This window comes from Taudactylus pleione, unplaced genomic scaffold (assembly GCF_031769625.1).
Source record: "Taudactylus pleione unplaced genomic scaffold, aTauple2 ptg001228l, whole genome shotgun sequence".
In the NCBI taxonomy this organism is placed as follows: domain Eukaryota; kingdom Metazoa; phylum Chordata; class Amphibia; order Anura; family Myobatrachidae; genus Taudactylus; species Taudactylus pleione.
The window spans coordinates 287,294-313,492 of NW_028285628.1; the positions used below are offsets into that span (position 1 = coordinate 287,294).

General features: G+C 44.2%; 1 protein-coding gene across 1 annotated transcript in view; it reads left to right on the plus strand.

Moving 5' to 3' along the window:
* Positions 1 to 26,199, plus strand: part of LOC148450992 (cathepsin E-like) — a 93,611-nt gene that overhangs the window by 32,063 nt on the left and 35,349 nt on the right. Inside the window, exons 5-7 of the mRNA XM_088462408.1 lie at positions 8,721 to 8,920; positions 9,929 to 10,051; positions 10,866 to 11,007. Of these exons, the coding sequence (XP_088318534.1) occupies positions 8,721 to 8,920; positions 9,929 to 10,051; positions 10,866 to 11,007 (465 nt within the window). The remainder of the gene's footprint in view (positions 1 to 8,720; positions 8,921 to 9,928; positions 10,052 to 10,865; positions 11,008 to 26,199) is intronic.

Sequence of the window (26,199 nt, forward strand, 5' to 3'; positions counted from 1 at the left end):
GATGCTACGAAGAGCTGTAAGGGCAGCAGTGTGACCGTCTGAAGCATCTTAAGGACGCTCCAGGTAGCATTGATGCATAGATTCTTGCTACAGTGTGCCATTCTAGGCACCCTGCTAGCCAGATGAGGCTAGCAGAAAAAAGCTCAGAGGGCCAGACCAAATGATTCTGAGGGCCTTATATGGCCCACAGGCCTGAGGTTCCCCATCCCTGGTATATACAGTATATTAATGTAGATAAAGCTCACATATAATCATGCAATCATGTGCAGTTTTTAAATGTATGTGATATTTCATCTCTTGCATAGAATTGTTTTTACATGTATAGTCTATATTGTTCAGTGAAGCATAGTTTATGGTATATATCTGGCCTGGCTTTTGCTCCAACTCAGAGCAAGTTATCTCCTTTGATCAGCAGAGCAATTAAGTCAGTTGTAGCCTGTCTTAATCAAGGATACCACTCCTTTATATTCAGTCTAGGGGCAGCTGGAGCTGTTTGCAGCTGGGGTTAAAAACACCAAGTGTTAAATGCACAAAGTGTGATTACATAACAGTTAATCAAACAGTTGAACAAACATTGACCAACATCTAAGGTAATTTCAGATTAAGAAACTGATTGCTTTAAAATTTGACTAAAAATAACAAACCTAACACTCACCATGTACTACACATTTCTTTTTATCAACTCTTTCCTTTGTATTTTCTCTAAGGATATAACATCCCTAACTCTCCCTGCATCTCCCCTCTCTGGGCACACTGCCGCCCTATTGAGTCACTCACCTCCTCTAAAAACTAATGAGCTTTCTTTTCATCAAAAATTGACAATTACAGCCTCATTGTGTCACTATAAAAAACTTTTACACACCTACAACTATATCTACTTCTCCATCCTTCTGCTTTTATTATCTGGTGACATATCACCAAATCCAGGCCCCTCACACATACAGCGGATTTACTATGGAATATATATCCTGCAAACCTCACATGTCTCCCATCACCCTCCAAATCAATAAATGTGCCTTATAGAATTCACACTTGATCACAACTTATTATTTTACATCTGAACATCTCTTTACAATAACTGCTTTCACCAATTTCGATATTTACCTGAGACTGCTGGTTCACACGTTAACCACACTCTCTAAATAGCCCTTCACGAAGTGGCTTCTGCCACCCGTCAGACTTCACGTAAACTGATATAACAGCCATGGCTCTCCACAAACACCTACAAAAACTGCCTCTTAAAGTAGAATGTCAGTGGCGTAAATCTTAATTCAAATGACTTCCACACATACTGTAAAATAGGAATCCAGCCATCTGTCATCCTAACCCTCTGTCCCACGCTCACTGTCTACCCCATCTGTGTCACCCCTGTCTGTCTGCCCATCCCCTTTAGAATGTAAGCTCTCACGAGCAGGGCCCTCTATCCTCTTGTGCTTATCCTTTCTTTACTTATACTATCTGCTCTATACTCAAAAGCACCTAAACCATGACTTTTGCCATCCTGCTTCTGTTGCAGCAGTTTATATACCATGTACTTGTCTTGTAGTGTCTTAAACTGTATGACACTGTTTTCTTGTTCTGTTCAATTGTTTATGTACTATGTTTCTGTACTATGTAAGGCGCTGCGGAACGCTTGTGGCGCCATATAAATAAAGGATAATAATAATATAATTTCATTAATATACTAATCACTATCTAAAACTGCTGCACAGTATTAGAACTACTATAAACAAAAAGAAGGTGCAACCCCAACTAAGAGCAGCCTTGTGGACAGAGCCCAGGTGAGAGCTAAGGAGGCAAACCAGTCAAGTTGCCAGAGGAGACTGTGGCAGCTATAGAGCCAAAAGTGCCTGGAGGCCAGTGGGGGGCCAGGAGGCCAGTGTCTTGACCTGCAGGAGGCAGCAAGGACCACAAAACTCTGAGTGTGTTTGCGTGGAGCTGTAGCAGCCAACCTGCAGGCCGGGAGACTGGGTCCATACTTGCAGGATCCAGGGAGAACCATAAGAGAGACTTTGTGTGAAGGCCAGGAGGCCGTGTCTATACCTGTGAAAGTCAGGACTGAGACTTTTGAGAGACTGTGTTACATTTGCAGACTAGTTGCCTATTATTGTCAGGGTTCAAGAAGTGAGGTAGTGCCCTGCAAGGGGGCTAGGTTAGTATTATGCAGCTCTAAAGGTCATAATGAAGATACATTTGGAGAACAGGTACTTCAGAGAAAAAACAACAATATTAGTTAAAAATATTGTCACTAGGTGGCGATGTGGTGATACAAAGCATTTGAAGAGCGCTACAGTTGCTAAGGTAACGCTTTACCGAAAAACGGTTCATCAGCCGCACTCTGATCACTGGACTTCACCACATGTTTGTGGGGGGTTTTGAAGATCCTGTTGTATCAGGAAAGATGTCATACAGTACCTTGTCAGATCTGAAACACAGCATTAGATGTCATGTGTTAGCTGTTGCACCTGACATGTTACATTGTTCCATGAAGAATGCTATTCTTTGAGTGGAAGCTGTTGTTGACCAAAATGGAGGACATATTGAGCAATTGTAACTCTCTTTGTGATTTGTATCATTACCTGTTGAGAAAATATGAGATATGGTAAGAACTTACCCTTGTTATCTCTATTTCTACGAAGTCCATAGGGTTCCACAGGATACCTTGGGGTATAGGTGTGACGTCAGTCGCAGGGCACCAAAGAGTTAAGCTTTCAGCCTCCCAGGATGCACTAGGTCCCCCTCCTATACCCCGCCCCCGGGCCAAGGCACCTCAGTTAGTTACCAAGCCATAGGCCGGAGGAGGAGAAGGAAGAGAGAGAACAAAGATCTGGACACATACAAGAATCACATTCTCACCAGATGGAGACGGAAAACCGGTGACCAGAGCAAAGCCCATCTGCAGCACAGGTGCGACAGGGCGGGAGTCCTGTGGAACCCTATGGACTTCGTAGAAATAGAGATAACAAGGGTAAGTTCTTACCATATCTCATATTTTCTACTTCAGGGTCCATAGGGTATCCACAGGATACCTTGGGGATGTCCCAAAGCAGTATCCTTTAAGGGTGGGGACGCTCCTGTGCAGAAAGGAGAATCCGCCGCCCGAAGGAAGCATCCTGAGAGGCGAAGGTGTCAAACCTGTAATACCTCACGAAGGTATGGACAGAAGACCACGTAGCAGCCTTGCAGATCTGAACTGCCGAGGCACCACGTCGAGCTGCCCACGAAGGACCCACAGACCTAGTGGAATGAGCCTTCAGAGAAGGAGGGACCGGTAGGCCTTCATGAAGATAAGCTTCAGAAATAGCCATACGGATCCAGGCTGCCAAAGTTTGCTTTGAAGCAGGCCAACCCTTTTTACGGAAGCCAAAGAGGACAAACAAAGCGTCCGACTTCCTAAACGAAGAAGTGCGGTCAACATAAGTCCTTAAGGCCCGCACAACATCCAAAGAGGCCTCACCCACGGAAAGACCCGGTGAGTTAAAGGCCGGAACAACTATTTCCTCGTTAATATGAAACTGGGAAACAACTTTGGGAAGAAACTCGGGCCGAGTGCGGAGCACTGCCCTGTTCCCATAAAAAACCAAGAAAGGGGGTCTACAAGAAAGAGCCCCTAACTCAGAAACACGTCTGGCCGAAGCAATGGCCAGAAGGAAAACAGTCTTAGCTGTTAGCCATTTAAGATCCACTGAGCCCAGTGGTTCAAACGGCGGTCCTTGGAGAGCCCTCAGGACCACAGCCAAATCCCAAGGCGCCACAGGTGGAACAAAGGGCGGCTGAATGCGGAGAACACCCTGCATAAAGGTGCGCACATCCGGGATTGTAGCAATCCTACGGTGAAACCAGACAGATAGGGCCGAAACCTGTACCTTCAAAGAAGCAAGGCGAAGCCCATGATCTAGTCCCGCTTGCAGGAAGGCGAGAATCCGAGACAGACGAAACTCCCGCGGTGCATAACCTCTCGGTCGACACCACTGGAAGAACGTATGCCACACGCGATGGTATATCCTCGCGGAAGACGGTTTCCGAGCTCGTAACATGGTACGCACCACAGAGCTGGAAAACCCCCGGGACCTCAGCATGGCCGTCTCAACAGCCACGCCGTCAAAGACAGCCGAGTCAGGTCCGGGTGAAGGCAAGGACCCTGAGACAGAAGGTCCGGTCGTAGCGGCAACCACAGAGGAATGTCCACGGACAGACCCTGAAGGTCTGAGAACCAGTGCCGTCTGGGCCACGCGGGAGCTATCAACAGGAGCGTCCCTCCTTCCTGTTTGAATTTCCGGATTACCCGTGGAAGGGAGACCGGAGGGAACAGGTATGCGAACCGGAACGTCCACCGGACGGACAGAGCATCCACCAGAGACGCCCCTTCGTCTCTTGTGCGAGACCCGTACACCGGCAACTTGTTGTTGTGCCGGGACGCCATGAGGTCGATTTCTGGAAGACCCCACCTGTCCACCAGTAGTTGAAAAACGTCCGGGTGCAGGGACCATTCCCCCGGATGAACGTCCTGGCGACTTAGAAAGTCCGCCTCCCAATTGAGCACTCCCGGGACGAAGACCGCTGATATGGCCGGAAGATTGCGCTCCGCCCAAACCAGGATCCGAGAGACCTCTACGAGAGCCGCCCGACTGCGAGTTCCTCCTTGCCTGTTTATGTAGGCCACGGTGGTAGCATTGTCCGACTGGACCTGCACCGGGCGACCCTGGAGAAACCGCTGTGCCTGCTGGAGAGCATTGAAGACCGCACGGAGTTCCAAGATATTTATTGGAAGCTCCGCTTCTGTCGGCGTCCACCTGCCCTGGAACAAGTGTGGACCCGAAACTGCTCCCCAGTCCCGAAGACTGGCGTCCGTTGTCAACAGGACCCAATTTGGAACCCAGAACGGACGTCCCTTGTTGAGGTGGGTCGTCTGTAACCACCACATAAGGGACAGGCGAACCTCCTGGGTGAGCACAATCGTCTGGGACTTCAGAGACTGAGTCAGCCCGTTCCACTTGGACAGGATCAGGTGCTGCAGAGGTCTGGAGTGAAACTGGGCGTATTCCACCATGTCGAACACCGACACCATGGAGCCCAGTAACCTCATCGCCGAGTGTAAGGACACCCGGCGGCTGTGCAGACAACTGCGCACCCTTGACTGTAAAGCAGAGATCTTGTCCTCCGTCACGAAGATCCTTTGCTGTCCCGAGTCCAATAAGGCTCCAAGATGCAGAATCCTCCGAGACGGGATTAGAGTGGACTTCTGCCAGTTGATTAGCCAGCCGTGCCGTTGCAGCAGTGCAATGGTCAGGTCCAAGTGGCGTAACAGGAGCTCTGGAGATCCTGCCACCAATAACAGGTCGTCCAAATACGGCAACATGCGGACTCCCTGCAGCCGCAGAGAAGCCGCCATGACCGCCATCACCTTGGTGAAAACACGTGGTGCTGTTGCCAGGCCAAAAGGTAACGCCCGAAACTGGAAGTGGTCGCTGCTGATTGCAAACCTGAGGAACTGTTGATGGCGCCAAAGAATAGGGACATGCAGGTAAGCGTCCTGTATGTCCAATGACACCAAGTAGTCCCCAGGTTCCAGCGCCAGAATGATGGACCGTAGGGTCTCCATCCGAAACTTCGGGACCCGCAAAGACTTGTTGAGTGCTTTGAGGTTGAGAATCGGACGATATGACCCATTGGGTTTCTGTACCAAAAATAGATTTGAATAGAAACCCTGGCCCCTCTGGGAGAATGGAACCGCCACTATAACTCCAGCCTGGAGCATAGTGTGCAATACCTTCCGCAGCTCCGTAGCCTTGTTCCGGTCTGATGGGAGACCCGTGGTGAAGAAGCGAGCCGGGGGTCTGTGCCGGAAGGAGAGGGCGTATCCGTGGGAAACCACCTCCAGAACCCAAGTGTCTGTCGTAGTGGTCGACCAACACTGGGCGAACTGTAGCAGGCGGCCTCCCACCCTGGGATCCCCCAAAGGGAGGCCCGGACCGTCAGGCCGCAGGCTTGTCATCTGGCTTGGGGGCCGGACGTCTGGTACTCCATGCCTGCTTCCGGGGCTTGACCGATTTCTTAGGGCCAGCCTGTCGAGGAAACGACTGTGGTTTGGGCCTGCCCTGGGCCCTAGATGACCGAAAGGACGATGGTCCCGAACCAGAAGGAGCAGCGGCCGACGGGAGACAGGCAGATTTGGCTGCCGCCAGCGTGGCCACAATCTTATCCAGATCCGGACCGAAGAGAACTTCTCCGGTAAACGGCAACGCTTCCAGACCTTTCTTGGAATCTGCGTCCGCCTTCCAGGATCGCAGCCACAAGGTGCGACGAGCAGCTACCGCTGCTGAAGAAATTCTAGACACCAGAGTACTAATGTCTAGAGCCGCCTCGTTGATGTAGGTGGCCGAATCACGGAGATTGCCAATCAACTCCGCCTGATCGGCCGGACAGTCGGATTCAAAAGAAGCCTCTAATGAATCCGCCCAGCGCTCCATCGCTCTGGCAACCCAGCAAATGGCCATAGCCGGCCGTGCTGCCCCCCCTGCAAGGGAATAAGCGGACTTCAGGCAGATTTCTACCTTGCGGTCCGTAGCATCCTTAAGGGAGGACATGGATGGCATCGGCAATGTGGCACTACGGACAAGACGGGTCACGTGAGAATCCACCTGTGGAGGGGATTCCCACTTCGCAAAATAATTATCCGCGAACGGATAAGCCACCGCCAGGCGTCTCTGCGGCTGGTATCTTTTGCCAGGTTGTTTCCACGCCTCCTCTAAATGGTCCACCAACTGACCCGAAAGAGGAAAGACTGTGGCATCGCCCTTCACATCTTTGAAAAAGGCATACTTAGATTTAGCCGCTGGGGGAACTTCGTCCTCAATCACCAAGGCTGTGCGGACCGCCCGAATAAGTCCAGGAATATATACTTTGGACTTAGCATCAGCGTCCTTAGTATGGAGAGGTTCCTGATCGTAAGGATCTAGAATCTCCCCATCATCAGACGTCCCTTCGTCATCCTCATAAGGAGCGGACAGAGACGCCACCGGCCTTTTATGAGACCGCATCACAGACTCCCCTTGCAACACATCCGACAAGTGCTGTACAGAACTCGTCAGGGAGTTAACCCACGCTGGCTCCTGAGAACCCGGGAGCGGGGAAATAGGGAGACTGTGGGGTACCACCAATTGTCGTGGGAACCCCTGCATGGGTGACGACACCACAGACTGCTGGGACAAACCCATCGGAGTAAACGCGGGCTGCGGAGCTAACTGGCCCACTAAAGCTGTTAACGCCTGAGCGAAACAAGCCCAGGGTGGCTCCTGTACCGGTGCTGTAACCGTAATAGGCCGCGCCATGGACAAACACTGCCGGCAAAGGCCCTCCGCGCTACCCTCCCCCTCCGCTAACGGTACTTTGCACGTGGTACACTGTAGCCGGAGGGGAAAATCACTTTCAGACATGATGGCACCACGTATGTGACCTCTCTCACCAATTAAGTATTAAATAGGCGAGAGACCACCCTGCAGCACCGCACCGCAAGGGCTTTAGCAGAAAGAACAGGGACAGTAATAAAGCTGACAGTTTAGAGAAGAAAAGATTACAGGCAGCAGCGCTAGCACAGTCACATACAATGCAGAAAAATAACAATTCCTGCACTAACAGCGCTGATCACTCAACTACACAGACACAGGGCCTGGTAGGACACAGCGCTGCATACACAGACCTGACCACAGCGGAGGAGAGGTATGCGGGGGGACCCAGACCACGATGCTTCCGTCCAGCGCTTCCAGCAGCGTTCACCATGCGTTCTGGAGAAGATGGCCACCGAAGAGCAGAGAGGAGGCTGGCCTGGGGGAGGAGCGCTGCCACAGGACCAGTCGGCAGCATGCAGAGAGGGCTGTGTGCAGCGGGGGAGGCGCCGGCTGTGAGACAGGGAAGGCGCGCTCCCCTGGCATGCATTTAACCCCTGGGACGCCGCAGCGCTACCGCTCTGCTGCGGTCCGCTGTCCCAGGGGGTAGTGGAAGCGCAGGTTGGTCGCCTGGCTCCACGCTGCAGCCAGTCCCCAGGGAGCCCCCTGCCTGGGGACTTAGGACCATGTGATCAGCGGGGACCCACCGCGGGACCCCGCTGCTTACCTCTGTCCCCCTTGAATCCGGCCATGGTCCGGAGCATCTGGGGTCACCGCTAGCTGTGACCCCAGACGCCCACCAGCATCCCCGGATCAGTACCGGCGTTCTGGTACCGGCGGGGTGTAGGGAAGACAGCATGGACGTCAGGACTGACTGTCCATGCTGTTCATCCAGTTGTGCAGCCACAGCTGCATGAAGAATAAGCTTCAGGGGCTCTTCTAGCCCCCACTCCAACAGGTGCACCCGACTCCGGCCGGGCACCAAACTAAACTGAGGTGCCTTGGCCCGGGGGCGGGGTATAGGAGGGGGACCTAGTGCATCCTGGGAGGCTGAAAGCTTAACTCTTTGGTGCCCTGCGACTGACGTCACACCTATACCCCAAGGTATCCTGTGGATACCCTATGGACCCTGAAGTAGAAAATGTTAAACTGATAAAAATATTTATTAATGAAATGGCTAAGGCATCCACTGAAGTACATGTTGTCCAAATATCTCTTCAACACGAGTCTTAGAACTTGACTTCATAGTGCTGTAAAAGTTACTGTACTCTTAATTTAACACTAATTCTTGTAAGGTAAAGTAGGTTTCATTTGTCATTATTTCCTGTCTCCTAGGTTCAGGGTATAACTGTGCAGAAACAGATGTTTGCAGAAAGTGTGTCAGAGCCAGGTAGCACCTTCCAAGATTCTAATTTTGATGGGATTTTGGGCTTGGCATACCCTTCACTGGCTGTGGACAGTTGCACTCCTGTGTTTGACAACATGATCGCTCAAAATTTAGTGGAATTGGCAGTTTTTGGTGTATATATGAGCAGGTAACATTAAAATATTTTATGATTTTTGGCTTAATATACTGTAAATACCAGATACATTAATTATATTTTGCAACTTAGACTAAAATATTCTATTCCAATATGCATTTGTGGAGGGTGGGAATTGAGGAAATAAATGATCAGTTACTACAGTTGATGCCGCTATATTGCTGACAAAGATATGAAAGATCTATATGGCCACTCAACGTCAAGAAAAGTTCAGATGAGAAAATTAATTTAGACCAGAGTTTTCCCGTCCTCACCTGCCCCATGACAGTCCAGGTTGTAAGGATAAGACTACTTGAGCACAGATGGTTAAATCACAGTGACTTAGGTACTAATGAAATGACCTGCTGTAATCGAGCACAAATATCATTAAAACCTGGAGTGTTTGTGGGCTTTGAGGAATAAGGGGGTGATTCAGGTTGGGACGGAATTGCAAAGCTGCACGCAAACAGATTTTCAATTCCGTCCTTGCAAATATGCAAATGCAGCAGGAGGTGTATGATCCCAGCACTGCAAGTAAGGTCGCAGGCTGGGATAATTGATGGTGGACGGCGCCAGCAAGCTGAGTAAGCCTCAGCTTACTCAGGCTGGCCGGCTTGCGAGGCCAGGGAACTGTGTCCTTGGGTGCAGATCCTGGCCTTGCCACTCGCCTTTCTGGGAGCGCTGGGTGTCACCACCCCTGAAATAGAAGGGCTTGCATGCGATCACGCAGGATCCGATCTGCACATTCGCAGAACAAGTCCTGCACTCGTGCAGAATGATGAATCAGCCCCTAAGTTTGGGAAACACTCATTTAAACTGTTCACTGCTTTTTAGTTTTTTGTGTGACATCACAAATTGACTCACATTGATGTTAAATACTCAAAGATCCAGGAATTTATATAAAGTGAAAACAGTTAGTATAAGTATTTTCATTTTGTTTACTTACAATTTATTCCATGAAAGTGTAGTTATGTAGATATGCAAACTTTCCTTTTAATAACATATATATATTTAATTTCCCAGGGATTCTAACTCCCCAGAGGGTGGTGAACTAGTACTTGGGGGCTATGACACATCTCGCTTCTCTGGTCAGTTAAACTGGGTGCCAGTTACGGTCCAGGGCTACTGGCAGATCCAAGTTGATAAGTAAGTACAGTACATGGTTAATAAAATCATCACTACAAGCTTATATTTATAAGGGTGTCAAAATGATCTTTATGTCACTATTCTCTCATTTAAGTCTCTCAGTTTTTATGCTCTTTAAGACCAGGTGTAGTATTTTATATAATAAGGTGCAAAACATTAAAGATGGTGATATGTTCACACTAGAGCTAAAATGCAATAGGCTTATTTGTGTTTCGTTCTAGTTGTCAGCAGCCTTTGATGAGGTGCAGTGAGATCGTCTCCATTATATCCATATCCAAGAGAAAATAACATGAATAGTGCAATAACTTATAAAAGGTTTGTATAGTACAAAAAAAAGGGGAATAAAAAGGCGTACATAAAAGAAGATAAAAACAGTCTTATTTGTAGAGACCCTAATAGGGTGTCTGGAAAGAATCAGTATGATGGAAGGCGCTTTCTCTTTGGATATAATGGAAATAATCTCACCGCACATTATCAACGGCTGCCGACCCCTATAAAGAAACACGGATATGTCTATTGAATTTTAGCTCTGGTACAAGCAAACTGTATCACCATTTATGTGTTGTTGATGTTTTGCACCTTACTATCTAAAATACTACACCTAGTAAATGCCTGTCTTCCACTTTCACATATTTTTACCATGATCTGGTGGCTATAGTTGTTTCAAAACCTAATATCAATGGGTAGAGCAAGAAGGCAAATCAATGTTCTGTTTGATTTATGTAATGATCTGCATCATACAATGCATAGTAATAATAATAATAATAAGTTAGTAATTTAAAGTGAGTAAATTCCTATCTCAATTTTCCTCCAGCATTCAGGTAGATGGTGTAGTGATGTTTTGCAGTGAAGGTTGTCAGGCTATTGTAGACACTGGGACTTCTATGATAACAGGTCCATCTTCTGATATTCAGCAGCTGCAAAATGACATTGGAGTCACTGGGTCAAATGGAGAGGTAAGAGATAATAATACATAGTCCCCTTATTCCTGTGTTTTGTTACTATTCTCCATTCCTGTTAAGGTTTTGGAGGTGATTCAAATTAGCGCGATGTCGAATAGCCCCAGGAAGGAGTTCCCAAAGCTATCACTTGACTTAATTAGTACCTCGATCAATTTGATTTAACCACCTGTGCTCAACCATGGATATCTTTAAAACCTGTACTGTTAGGGAGCCTTGAGGACAGTGACTTGGGAACCTCTGTATTAAGCATCAGTATTACCAAACCACATGCTTTTTGGTGCTATGATGGGCTGTTAGAAAATAGCACAATTTACTAACGTTCAAACAGCAGATTAAAATATATGAATCAAACCTATAAGGTCTAAAACCATAATCCTGATTTTTAGATCTGGCAGATAAACAAACTTTCCATTCATTAAGCAGATACCAAACCGCATGGCAAACTGCTGCTTTTCTGTAAAAAAAATAAATTAAGAGGAGGCTGTGACAGATGAGGTAACTCATGCTGTTTGCGCTCTCATACCTGTATAATGGGAACAAAAAGATTTTATTAATAAAAGCATCGGGCCTGGTCCTTCAGGGGGAGACCTGATCAGTTTCTTGTACCTAGAGAGGACCAGCCCGATGTTGGGTAGCACAGGTGTCCTTTTGTACCTTTGATCAGTGGATAATGAGTAATTTAGTCAAAACATAGTTCATGGTGTTGTATCATAACTGTGCCAGCATGCACTGTTGTTCGACGCATATTAGGGGATGTAGTCACAAACCCGGCACATGGGATGCCGTTGCTTAGAATACCAGCGCCAGAATCCCGAAACCTGTCAGAATCCCTACTCCAGCATCCCGACCGCCTCTCTTCCGAAGGTAAGTAGTGGGGGGGGGGCAGGGAAGGTTAAGCTTAGGGTTAGGCACTAGGGGGAGGGTTAGGCACTATGGGGGATGGTTAGGTTTAGGTACTAGGCAGGAGGTTAGGTTGAGGGTGTGGGGAGAGTTAGGGGTAGAGGAAGGGTTAGGATACCTACCAACAGGTGTCGGTATCCTAAACCTGTCGGGATGCCGATGTCGGGAGTTTGATCACTGGATCCCAAGCGTCGGCATCCTGTACCCAACCCTATATTAGCACTGTCCTAATGCCAGAAGAGAGTGCACTACAATCACTAAATAAATACATACTATTGCCCACAGTAGAAGAAATCATTTATAGTACCCATGGTATATAAACAGTTATTTATAATGCACCCAGTAATATTATATTTCTTTGCTATTGCCCCAGGAGATAAATAATTTATAGGGGTAAACAAACATAGAAATACATACAGTATAAATGTTCTTGTGCCGAACTTGTTCCAACGGAATAAAGTCTGTATATGACCGTCCTTATAGGTGAGTGATGATTAATACTCCTCGTTGTAAAAAATCCTCAGTGGATAATATGCAAAAAAAACACATAAAATCTCCATGTTAATAGGCAAAGATGTACTGATCAAAATGTGCTGTTAACCCAAAATTGGGTAAAAACTCCCCAAAATATGGAAGATACCAAAACGTGTCTAATTAATAGAACAACATCAAGTCCATAGGACCATAGTGCAAGAACACCTCCGTGGTTAAATGGGTGTAATGACACTCGTATGGAAGCTAAATATTCAATTTAGTGGTGACTTCATATATAGAGGTATCTTTATATGACACACGTGTAGATAAATAGCATGCAGGAACCTACATAAAGTAGATGCTCACATTTGTAGCTTACATGGATAAATTCAATTGACGCATATCAAGGTATCTTTGATCTTGAAATAAATCCCTCATAAAGAAATTCCACTGTACAGTGTCTTCATATAACGATATCTTAATGTGTCACCCATGAGAGTAGATGGCATGCAATAACATACATAGAGTTGATGCTGACGGTTGCAGCTTACATGGATAGATTAAATTGAAGCATATCAGGGTATCTTTCAATCTCAGGGTGAATCCCCCATAGGAAAATCCAACATATGGGGAAACAAAAAACTTCCAATAGTGTAGTACCTCAGATTAAAAACAGGTTTAATCACAAAATAACGGATGAGATGATGAATGGCACCCGGGTGTCTCTTGCACTGTAAATGTACTCAAGGTCCTGCTGGGACTGGAAAGCTTTTCCCTGTCACTCCTCCGACATGTTTCGACACTGGGTGTCTTTTTCAAGGATGGAGTGTGTTATAAATGAACGGGGTTTATATCCCCCAGAGGCCGGAAGTACCGGACCGGAAATGGCAAGCCTCTCTTACTGATCTATGTGATCATAACACATAGTAGTATCTAAATCGATTACATAAATATAGATGAATACTTACTGGCAGGTGGCCGACAGCAAACTGCGGGGATGCCTTCTGACACAGACCGTCCATATCGCGGTCATGTGTCTCCGTGATCAATAAAGAGTTGTTGAAACATGTGACCAGATGGACCTATCAGAGGCCTGTTTGATGATATCAGTGAATGGTCACATGTCCGGATCCAGTGATGCCATGTTGCTAAGCAACATGCAACACTGATAAAGCTCTACATGCTCAAAGATGCAAATGCATTCTGTCACATATAATCATTAATAGATTAATATAGAAACCATTAAAAAAAATGGGATACTACTATTGGATAATCAGGAATAAAAACTGCTTGCACTGGACGATGTGCCGCAGGGTAGATCTGGATATACAAGACTACACAATGAGTGAAAACACATGAAAACATGGAAAAAAGAAAAAGAACACAGGTGGGCCTAATATAATCTTGTGCGGAACATAAACTGACAAGAGACACTCGGATGTCACTTTGCAATCACAGATATAACCATAATATTTACAAAACAACATTTTAACTCGAAATCATGGTTTAAACCCTGTGGTTTAAGGGTGCCCAAGTCATAAATGCACCTCATTTCTCTCTGCGCTAAATAACTATCTTTGTTATTGGTTCTCCAATTGTCTTTTACTATTGCAACTCCACAAAACGTTTTGATACCTGTGAGTGACATGATGTTTTGCTTTAAAGTGGTTCAAAAAGGGGTGACTGTCTAAACACTTGACGATGTTCCTAACGTGTTCAGCCCACCTAACCTTCAATTGACGTTTGTTTTACCGATATAGACCATATCACATGCACCCTCAATTGCATAGATAGCATAGCGAGTGTTGCATGTGATAACGTCAGAAATTTTCAGTGTTTTCCCTATGGTGTCAAATTCAGTAATTTTGGAACACGGGCTATGGCAGGTCTTACATAGTTTGCATTCCCCGCATCGGTAGAACCCTTTGTTCCTGGGGAGTGATCTCTTCCCGTCCATCGGGAGAGCACTTGAAGTAATATTGTCTTTCAATGTTGGAGCTCGTCGGTAAATGAATTTGGGTCTATCCAGCAGCATCTTGCATAATACCTAATCCTTCAATAAGATTTTCCAATTTTTCTTAATAATAGTTTCCACTCTTTTATATTGTGTATTAAACCTTGTACAAAAAGCCATATTATAATTGTTTGTATTAGACTTCTTATCTTTATACTCTAAAAGTTTGTCTCTATCTAAATCAGTAATTTCTTTAAGATTGGAGACCAAAACATCATTTTTGTAGCCTTTATGTCTAAATTTATCCACAATATCTTGTGCCTGATTTTGAAAAGTATCTCTAATGGTACAATTGCATCGAAGTCTAAGTAATTGACCTCTAGGTATATCTTTGAGCAATTGTGGGAGGTAATTACTAGTTCTATTAATATACGTGTTGGAATCTGTGTTTTTTTTTAAATTGTACGTAACTAATTGCCCATTTATGATCTTAATTGTGAGATCCAAAAAATGTACTTTAATTGGATCACATACAAACAGAAATTTGATGTTTAAGTTATTGGTGTTGAGATAATCACAAAATTTACACAAAATACTTAGATCCCCCTTCCAAATAAACAGAATGTCATCTATATATCTCCACCACTGCACCAGGTTTGCGCCCCAGTCATGACCCGTCCAGACTTGGGACTCCTCCCATTTGGACATGAAAAGGTTGGCATAACTGGGCACGAACCTGGTGCCCATGGCGGTGCCGACCCCCTGTTTGAAAAAATGGCCATCAAAATTAAAATAATTATTTTGTAAATTAGAGGATCCCCTCCAACAGAAACTGTTGTAAGCCTGAATCCAAGTCAGTTCCCAAGAGGGTCTGTTCTACTGCTTTGATGCTTTCTTGATGTGATTATCATGTATAAAGATGTAACGTCGGCTATTACTAGAATACAATCATCCTCCCACATGATATTTTTAAGTTTATTAAAGATATCCTTAGTGTCCCTAAGGTGGGATCTTTCCTTGTAGACTAAAGGTTGAAGACGGTGGTCAATATAAGCCGATAAATTGACTGTGATAGAATTCGTCCCTGTGACTATGAGACATCCAGGGGGGTTAATGGTGCATTTATGCACCTTCGTTAACAAATATAATACTGGTACTGAATATTTCTCATTAATGGGAAATCCAGCTACTTCCCTGTTGATCACACCCCTCTCTGTATATTGTTGTATAATAGCTTTTATAGCTTGTAAAATAGTCTGTGAGGGATCAGATCTCAACTTATGATATGTAATACCATGATTTAATTGCCTATAACATTCATTAATGTTGTTGTCCCTATTTAAAACAACTACACCCCCTCCCTTATCTGCCTGCTTAAATGATAAGTTCCCCATTTTCTTGTAAAGTTTTAAGAGTCAATTTCTCATTGGCCATAAGGTTATTGGTATACTTCTTCTTATTGTTGTTCTTAAGGTCCTCTATATCCTTTATAATACTTTGGTGGACAGATTCCACAAAACAGCCTTTAGCATAAGAGGGGTAAAACGTTGATTTCTTTTAGAATTTAGAAATTCTTAGATCCTCATCCTCACTGTCCATGGATCAAAAAAACTTTTTCAATGTCAGTTTGCATACAAACTTTTTTATATCAATAAATAAGCCAAAAATATTAATGTCATTGGAAGGAGAGAATTTTAGGCCCTTAGATAATACTGATATTTCAGTCTAATTTAATATATGACCACTTAAGTTGAAAATCTTGACCATCCCATTGTTCTCCATATTCCTGGAGACTCCATTTTTCTCCTTCTGTGGGCTAACATGGGGGGGTATTTGATATCTCCCTAATTGGTTTATTAGGAATACCTACATAGAACCTTATCTATACTTCTACGTTTAATTTTAGATTTTGGTTTTCCCGACCTTTTTCCCCTTTTAGTTTTTATATGAATATTATTTTTTATGTATGTATTGCCAGAGAATATTATCTCAATCTCTTTGGGAACCTGCCCTTCTCTAAAAAATTATCATGGTCCTGTAAATCGTCAAATCTATTTGAAGTGGGGATTTCCCATCTTCTACGGTGATAAGGTGAACTATATGGATTCCTAAAAGGATGAGAATAATGAGGATTCTTATTTTTATATGAGAATTTCCTCTTTATCGGAGTCCAATTATATTCGGATTTAACTGGTGCCGGTGTCTTAAAAGGACGGTCCGATCCAGACAGTAAAGGTCTCATAAAGGAATAATTTCCTTCTGCTTTATTGGAGGCTTTTTTTTTAAATAAATTTTTTGGTTCTATTGTTGTTCTTTCTGAATGTTTGTGAATCAATCCTCACTTTATTGGATGGTAAATCCCTATATACCTTATTAAGGGTGGGGGAACTCAGACATAAATTCTTGTCCCTCAAAAATTTATTTTTATTTTTGATTATGTTTCTTTTATTCTTTGAACTATACGTACCTCAATTCTCTTATAGTCCTCCATGTCTGTGAATGGACTCACTAATAATTCTAAATGGATGATCTGTTCTTCGAAAACTGTTAGCTCCTTTGGTCTCACTCACTGTGTAGTCCGGTATATCCAGATCTACCCTGCGGCGCACGGCCCAGTGTGAAGTTTTTATTCCTGATTATCCAATAGTAGTATCCCATTTTTTTAATGGTTTCTATATTAATCTATTAATGATTATGTGACAGAATGTATTCGCTTCTTTGATCATTTAAAGCTATATCAGTGTTGCATGTTACTTAGCAACATGGCATCAATGGACCATTCACTGATATCATCAAACAGGCCTATGATAGATCCGTCTGGTCACATGTTTCAACAACTCTTTATTGATCACGGACACGCATGACTGTGATATGGACGGTCTGTGTCAGAAGGCATCCCAAAAGTTTGCTGTCGGCCACCTGTCAGTAAGTATTCATCTATATTTATGTTATCGATTTTAGATGATACTATGTGTTATGATCACGTAGATCAGTAAGAGAGGCTTGCCATTAGGGATTGCCATTTGCGGTCCGGTACTTCCGGCCTCTGGGGGATATAAACCCTGTTCATTTATAACACACTCCATCCTTGAAAAAGACACCCAGTGTCGAAACATGTCGGAGGAGTGACAGGGAAAAGCTTTCCAGTCCAAGTTCCAGCAGGACCTTGAGTACATTTACAGTGCAAGGGACACCCGGGTGCCATTCATCATCTCAACCTGTATTTTGCAGATCCTGCTATATCCAACTTCTGGTACGGATGCTATACTCCCATTATTTTATTATTGATGTGATTAAACCTATTTTTAATCTGAGGTTCTACACTATTGGAAGTTTTTTGTTTCCTCATATATTGGAGTTTCCTATGACCCTGAGATTGAAAGATACCCTGATATGCTTCATTTTAATCTGTCCATGTAAGCTGCAACCGTGAGCATCAACTCTATGCATGTTATCGCATGCCATCTACTCTCACGGGTGACACATTAAGATAGCGTTATATGAAGTCACTGTACAGTGGAATTTCTGTATGAAGGATTTATTTCAAGATCAAAAGATACCTTGATATGCGTCAATTGAATTTATCCATGTAAGCTACAAACATGAGCATCTACTTTATGTAGGTTCCTGCATGCAAGTGTGTCATATAAAGATACCTCTATATATGAAGTCACCACGAACTGAATATTTAGATTCCATATGAGTGTCATTACACCTATTTAACCACAGAGGTGTTCTTGCACTATGGTCCCATGGACTTGATGTTGTTCTATTAATTAGACACGCTTTGGTATCTTCCATATTTTGGGGAGTTTTTACCCAATTTTGGGTTAACAGCACATGTTGATCAGTACATCTCTGCCTATTGACACAGAGATTTTATGTGCTTTTTGCATATTATCCACTGAGGATTTTTTACAACGAGGAGTATTAATCATCACTCACCTACAAGGACGGTCATATACAGACTTTATTCCGTTGGATCAAGTTCGTCGCAAAAACTTTTATACTATATGTATTTCTATGTTGTTTGACCTTGACAAGTTTTGGTGACTTGTCTTTTAGTATAGCCTGCTGCCTAATTTGTTGCGCCCAAGTGTGGGTCAACCATTTATATATTAGCTACAATTTATAGGGGTATATTTATCAAAGTTAATTTTTCTGTTCGATTTAGCTCACCTCAAATCGAAAGTACAAATCCCTCTTCAAACCCACATTTACTAAAATTCGATTTTACAAGCGTTTTCTAAATTGAATTCGATTTGGTTCGTTTTTGAACAGTGATTTGATGTTCAATTTTGCATGTTCATGTACAAATCGAACACCAAATCCCACTTCAAAAGGAACTTCAAAGCCCCAATAGAATGAATAGAACTGCTTCATGCTTTAATTTTCAGCAAGAACAGTTCGTTTTGAGACAGATACATGCATACATCAGTGAGATGCATGCATGTATCTTACTGTAAAAAGATTAGAAAGAGTTAAAGTAAAAACAAAAGTGACATGGGTCCACCCCTAAAAACACAATCAGCCCCGGACTTTTCATAGCCAGTCCTGGTTGTGTAAGTACAGGGAAAAAATTGCGTAGGGTTCCCCTGTACTTAGAACAACCAGCACTGGGCCCACGTCCTGTCCTGGTTCTGGAATTACAGGGGAAAAAATGGGTAGTGTTCCCCTGTAATTTCCACAACTAGCACCTATCACCGGATTCCCCAGCCGAAACATTACCCCTGACCGCTAGTCAGCCCAGGCCATGGTTCCCTGGGAAGTTGGGGACTCCCCAATAAAGGGGTCCCCCTCTCCAGGTCACCTCAGGCGTAGGCTGATAGCCCGGTGCTATCCCCGCCACTCCTGGGTGGTGGGTTGATAGTGTAAGTGTAGTGTAAAATAAGATAAGTGTAAACATTGTCTTTACGAGTAGAACTGCAGGTCCCAGAAAGCCTCCCCCACATGCTGGTACTTGGAGAACCACAAGTACCAGCATACGGGGCATTAAGGGCCTGCTGGTACCTGTAGTTCACCTGTAAAGAAATGTTTAAATAAACACAATACACACACACCGTGACCAATACATACATACAGTCAGGTGCATAAATATTGGGACATTGACAGAATTTTCATATTTTGGCCTCTATTCACCACCACAATGGCTTTGAAATGAAACAAATAAGATGTGCTTTAACTGCAGACTTTCAGATTTAATTTGTGGGTAATTACATCCAAATCAGGTGAACGGTGTAGGAATTACAACGGTTTCTATATGTGCCTCCCACTTTTTAAGTGGCCAAAAGTAATGGGACTACCAACTCAAAATGTATTTCATGGACAGGTGTGGGCTATTCCCTCATTATTTCATTATCAATTAAGCAGGTAAAAGGTCTGGAGTTGATTCTAGGAGTGACATTTGCATTTGGAATCAGTTGCTGTCGACTCTCAATATGAGATCCAAAGAGCTGTCACTATCAGTGAAGCAAGCCATCATTAGGCTGAAAAATCAAAACAAACCCATCAGAGAGATAGCAAAAACATTGTGTGGCAAAATCAACTGTTTGGAACATTCTTAAAAAGAAAGAACGCACCGGAGAGCTCAGCAACACCAAAAGACCCAGAAGACCACAGAAAACAACTGTGATGGATGACAGGAGAATTATTTCCCTGGTGAAGAAAAACCACTTCACAACAGTTGGCCAAATCAAGAACACTCTCCAAGAGGTAGATGTATATGCGTCAAAGTCAACAATCAAGAGAAGACTTCACAAGAGTGAATATAGAGGGTTCATCACAAGATGTAAATCATTGGTGAGCCACAAAAACAGGAAGACCAGATTAGAGTTTGCCAAACAACATCTAAAAAGCCATTACAGTTCTGGAACAACATCCTATGGACAGATGAGACAAAGATCAACTTGTACCAGAGTGATGGGAAGAGAAGAGTTTGGAGAAGGAAAGGAACTGCTCATGATCCAAAACATACCACCTCATCAGTGAAGCATGTTGGTGGTAGTGTCATGGCGTGGGCATGTATGGCTGCCAATGGAACTGGTTCCCTTGTATTTATTGATGATGTGACTGCTGTCAAAAGCAGCAGAATGAATTCTGAAGTGTTTCGGGCAATATTATATGCTCATATTCAGTCAAATGCTTCAGAACTCATTGGACGGCGCTTCACAGTGCAGATGGACAATGAACCAAAGCATACTGCAAAGGCAACCAAAGAGTTTTTTTAAGGCTAAAAAGTGGAATGTTATGCAGTGGCCAAGTCAATCCCCTGGCCTGAATCCGATTGAGCATGCATTTCACTTGATGAAGACAAAACTGAAGGGAAAATGCCCCAAGAACAAGCAGGAACTGAAGACATTTGCAGTAGAAGCCTGGCAGACCATCACCAGGGATGAAACCCAGCGTCTGGTGATGTCTATGCGTTCCAGACTTCAGGCTGTAATTGCCTGCAAAGGATTTGCAACAAAGTATTAAAAAGTGAAAGTTAGATTTAGGATTGTTTAGTTTGTCCCATTACTTTTGGCCCCTTAAAAAGTGGGAGGCACATATAGAAACCGTTGTGATTCCTACACTGTTTACCTGATATGGATGTAATTACCCTCAACTTAAATCTGAAAGTCTGCAGTTAAATCACATCTTGTTTGTTTCATTTCAAAGCCATTGTGGTGGTGAATAGAGGCCAAAATATTAAAATGCTGTCAATGTCCCAATATTTATGCACCTCACTTTATGTATTAAATGTTTACACTTATCTTTTTTATACTACAGCCCAGGGGTGGTGGGCATAGCCCCGGGCTATCAGCCTAGGCCTGGGGTGCCCTTGGGAGGGCGACCCCTTTATTGGGGGGTCCCCAACTTCCCAGGGATCCCTGGCCTGGGCTGATTAGCAGTCAGGGGTAATGTTTCTGCTGGGGAACCCGGTGATAGGGTTTCCCTGGCTGTGACATTACCCCCATGCTAGTAAGGGTCCGGTGCTGGTTGTGGAAATTACCTCCGCATTATTTCCCCTATAATTCCAGAACCAGATCAGAGTCCAGTGCTGGTTGTGCTAAGTACAGGGGAACCCTACACAATTTTTTCCCTGTACTTACACAACCAGGACTGGCTATGAAAAGTCCGGGGCTGGTTCTGTTTTAGGGGGGGACCCCATGTCATTTTTATTTTACTTTAACTCTTTCTAAGCTTTTTATAGTAAAATACATGCATGCATCTCACTGATGTATGCATGTATCTGTCAATCTCAAGCTAAGGCCCTAATTCAGAGCCGCTCGCTAGATGCAGTCGCTCGCTTGCCCAGCAAGGCAGGTGATCGCATGGCAAAGCATTAGCATGCCCACTATGTCTAGGTGTGCGATCACTTTGTGTATGCAGACGCCCACCAGCCATTCATAAGATGCCCACTTGCGCACGTCATCTCCTGGAAGTGCATGAAAACATTGGTACATCGAGCACCATCGGATGTGCTTGCAGCACTGGAGGTTGACTATATCTTTCCGCAAGCACTGAGAGCACTTCAGTGTGAAATACAACCAGGTTACGTGTACTATGATGCTGCCTTTTAATTATGCACGCCTCTGAAACGTCATTAAGATTCTCAGGCAAGCCTGCGTTTGCACCTCCACTCCCCCGTTTCCAGTGGCCTGCCCCTGTTACCACCCACAAACGGCCTCTCCTTTCACTCATTCCACTGGGCTGTCTTTGCTGGGCGAGCGCTTCCCGATTGCTCGGACTAGTTCGCACACACGCACTGCGATGTATACGCATGCGCACATTAGCAAACATCGCCATCAACGAGCTATCACTTGCTAGCGACCGGGTCTGAATCAGGCCCTAAAATCGCAAGCATAAAGCAGGTCTATTCATTTTGGGAATTGAAGTTCGATTTTGTGCTCGATTTCAAACCGAATTATAGTAAATAAGGGATTTGTGTGTTGGTCTATGTAAAAGTAACAATGTTTTCCTGATGTTCCATTTTGAGCAGGATTTTAGTGAAATTCGGATTTATGTTCGATTTTACATTCGATTTTGCCTTTAGTAAATCTCCAAATGAAAAATCTATGAAAATTGAATGTGAAATCAAAAAATCAAAATCGACCTTTTGTAAATATACCCCATAGTGTCCCAGTAGTTTAAAAATTCATGTAACTTGCTGCTGGTAGATATACAATTAATATAGTGCCCCCAGTTGTATTATACACAAAATGGGAGGAGTCTGTTTCTATATTGTGTGTTTTATTTTGAATTTCCATATGGATTTTTGATTATGTTGGACCAAGAAACAAAGATTTTATGTAAGTATTTGGTATGGAGACATCATTTAATTAAAATTATTGGATTATATTAATTTCTTCATAAAGACAGTAATAATATTTTATTATTTATACAAGAGGCACTACAATTCATTATACTGTAATACTGGGGGTGCTATAAATTATTAATCTACCAGGCCCAACTTAGATTAATTAAAATACTACTAGGGGCAATATAAATTATTCATCTACTAAGGTCACAATATTTATCTAACGATAACTATTGTGGCATTACAAATAATTTATTTACTGGAGGCAATATCTATCTATATATATATATATATATATATATATATGTATATCTATCTATATATATATCTATCTATATATATATCTATATATCTATATATATATATATATATATATATATATAAAATCAGATGTCCAGACTGACTGACTCATCAATGCCCAGGCCAAACCCCTGGACATAGAAACATGAAATTGAGGAGTATATTCCTTCCATGACGTACAGTAAGTATTTTTCAAAATTCGACTCCTAAGGGGGTGAAATGGGCTAAAATGTTTCCTCCCCCTGTGCAATATTCTGCCCGACTTTCTCATTGTGGATGTAGCACAGTTCTATATTTAAACACCAACTGTCATCCCAAGTGCTGCCAAACATCCTTGGCAGTTGTTGTGGCTTCTATATTTGAATTGTGAGGGAAGGGAATGTGTTACTAAAGAGGTGAGAGAGGAAAATGTGTTACAACACAGTTGAGGGAGAAAAAACTTGTTATTACACAGTTGAGGCAAGGGAATGTCAAATGTGTTACTACAGGATGAAGGAAGGGAATGTGTTACAACAAGGGTGAGGGAAAGGAATGTGTTACTGCAGGGGCGAGGGTGGGTGATGTGTTACTACAGGTGTGAGGAAGGGATTGTATTTCTACACAGGTGAGGGAGGCGAATGTCGAATGTGTTACAACAAGGATGAGGGAGGGAAAGGTGTTACTACAGAGGTGAGCAAGTGGAATGTGTTAGTACACAGGTGAGGAAAGGTAATGTCTTACTATAGCAGTGTTGCATTACTATAGAGGTAAAGGATTAATGTGTTATTGGAGTGGTGAGATGGAAAGGAAACCATAATTATCTAAGGTCTACCCGGGTGAAACCGGGTTCATCAGTTAGTTATTTATATATCTACTGAGGTCAATTTTATTATGCATAGTTGCAAACTGTACCTAAATTTTAATGACAATCCCAGGGTTTAAATAAAGTAATGTTTCCATTTTACACAGGGTTAGAATCTAGTGGAGCTTAGTAAAGCTGGCCAAATACAGGTCATAGCAGCTACTTGGCCCATCCACCAAGCAGTCATATCTCTTTGATGTGCCCAGAGGGGTGGAAACACTGGAGATAATGGAAGGCGATCTCCTCTGGGCACCAACCCTGATGGGGGCGCACTGACCTCCATTGCTCCAGGTTCTGCTTTATGTGCCTCAAAGCAGGAATAAGCAAGGAGCCCAGGGGACATGTGCTGCAATCCCCCCTCTCCCAGGGCCGTCACCCTGGAGTCTGGTCTCTAGGGACAGATCTCCAGCAAGGAAACTGTATAAATGTACATTAAGGAGGGAGGGGTTATGCACTCTAGCCTCTGTCCTACCACTTTTGTTGGTTCTTACCTCTCACACACGTGGACCTGCTTCCGTTGCTGTTGCTGAAGGAGTAGCAAATAGCAAGAACGGAAGACCCTGATCATCAATAGGTAGTGTTTGTGTTCTGGAGTGTTGGTAGTTAATTAGGGGAGGAGTGTTGGTATGTGTGCTACTGCTGGGGTGTTAGTAGTAAATGCAGGGGGGGGGAGTGTATGTCTTGGTGCTGATAAGGTGTTAGTATTGAATGCAGGAGGGTGGGGAGAGGGAATTGGTATGAAATACCAATGGCTGAATAGCCGGCGGTTCTCATACTGATGATGAAAGCCCGATCAGCTACAATCCCAATTGGGGCTTGTAAGTAACTTAACCCTCCCTGGCTCCCCCTAACCCTAACCCACACTTGGTGGTGCCTATCCCTAAAACTCCCGGGGGGGGGTGCCTAACCCTAGCCTCCCTCCGGTGGTGCCTAACTCTAACCCCCCTCCCTGCAGCCTAACACTCCCAGGGGGTGCCTAACCCTAAGTCCCCCCAGGGGTGCCTAAAACTAACCCTCCCGCAGTGAACGCTAAACTGTCCATGCTTACCTTCATTCAGGATGCCGGCTGTCGGGATTTCGGCATGGGGTTAAAAATAGGCGCCAGGATTTCGGCGCCTATCTTTAAACCTGGGTCAGGCTTCCCTTGTCTGGATTTAGATGGCCGGCATCCTGGCCGCTGGTAATGTAACTGCATCCCGGGGAGAGTGCATCTGGCTGCTGCTGTAGTGTTAGTAGTGAATGCAGAGGGGAGAGTGTTTGTTTAGGTGCTTCTAGGGTGTAAGTAGTGAATGAAGGGGGGAGAGTGAGTGTCTGAGTGCTGCTGAGGTGTGAAGAGTTTGTCTGGGTGCTGCTTTAGCATTTGTCAGTGAATGCAGGGGAAAAGTATGAGTCTGAGTGCTTCTAGGTTGTTAGTAAATGCAGGAGAGCAGGGTGTGTGTGTGTGGGTTCTGCTGGGGTGTTGGCCATGAATGCACGAGGGAAAATGCATGTACGGTTGCTGCTAGGGTGTTGGCAGTGAATGCAATGGGGGATAAGTGTGTGTCTGGGTGCTGCTGGAGTGTTGGCAGTGAATGCAGGGGGATAAGAGTGTGTGACTGGGTGTTGCTGGGATGTTGGAAGTGAATGTAGTTTAGGTGTAGTGTGTGTGTTAGTGATGTTGGGACTGGGGTTTTGGTACTGCATGTGAGCATGACGGGGAAGTGTGCAACAATGACTCTTTCTCCTCCAGGCTCAGACTCTTACCACTGCAATTAAGTGTTGCCGGGCAGCAAAATATCACTGAGCTGCTCCTTCAATATTTCCTTGTTAAGTAGCAGCAATAACTGATTTTGTATTGGCACAAAACCTGCAGATTCAAAATTTGTTAGCCCCACTTCTTAATGAATAGGGGTCTGTATGTCTTTATTTCCCTTTATTTCCCAAATGAATACTGGACTGTTATTAACCCCACTAAAAAAGTTGAATTGGTTAAAATTAAACTATCTCTATCATATAAAAGGCACAGATAATTGGTGAGAGAAAATTTTAAAAGTTTGATTTTCAGAGCTTTTACACATTCTCCATAGAAAGCTACGATTACAGCTTTTGTGTGCAGTAAAAGGGGGCCTGCAGCAGATATCGGCAACCCTCCAAAACCAGACATTTTCAGAGGATTATCCATTTTTTATCATGATAAATTGGCCCCTTATGCTGGGTACACACTAGACTAGATGATATGTCATCCGATCCCGCAGATCGGAGCAACATAGCGGGTACATCGTCTAGTGTTTACCCATGCGGGGTTCTGCGGGTCGTTAGCGTCAACGCCCTTCAGCCCTACTGCAGGGCCGATGGGGGATGTCGCTAACGATGTCATGCAGAATGCAACATGACATGTCCCCCCCGTCAGACCCAGCATCAGCAAGCATGTATGTACAT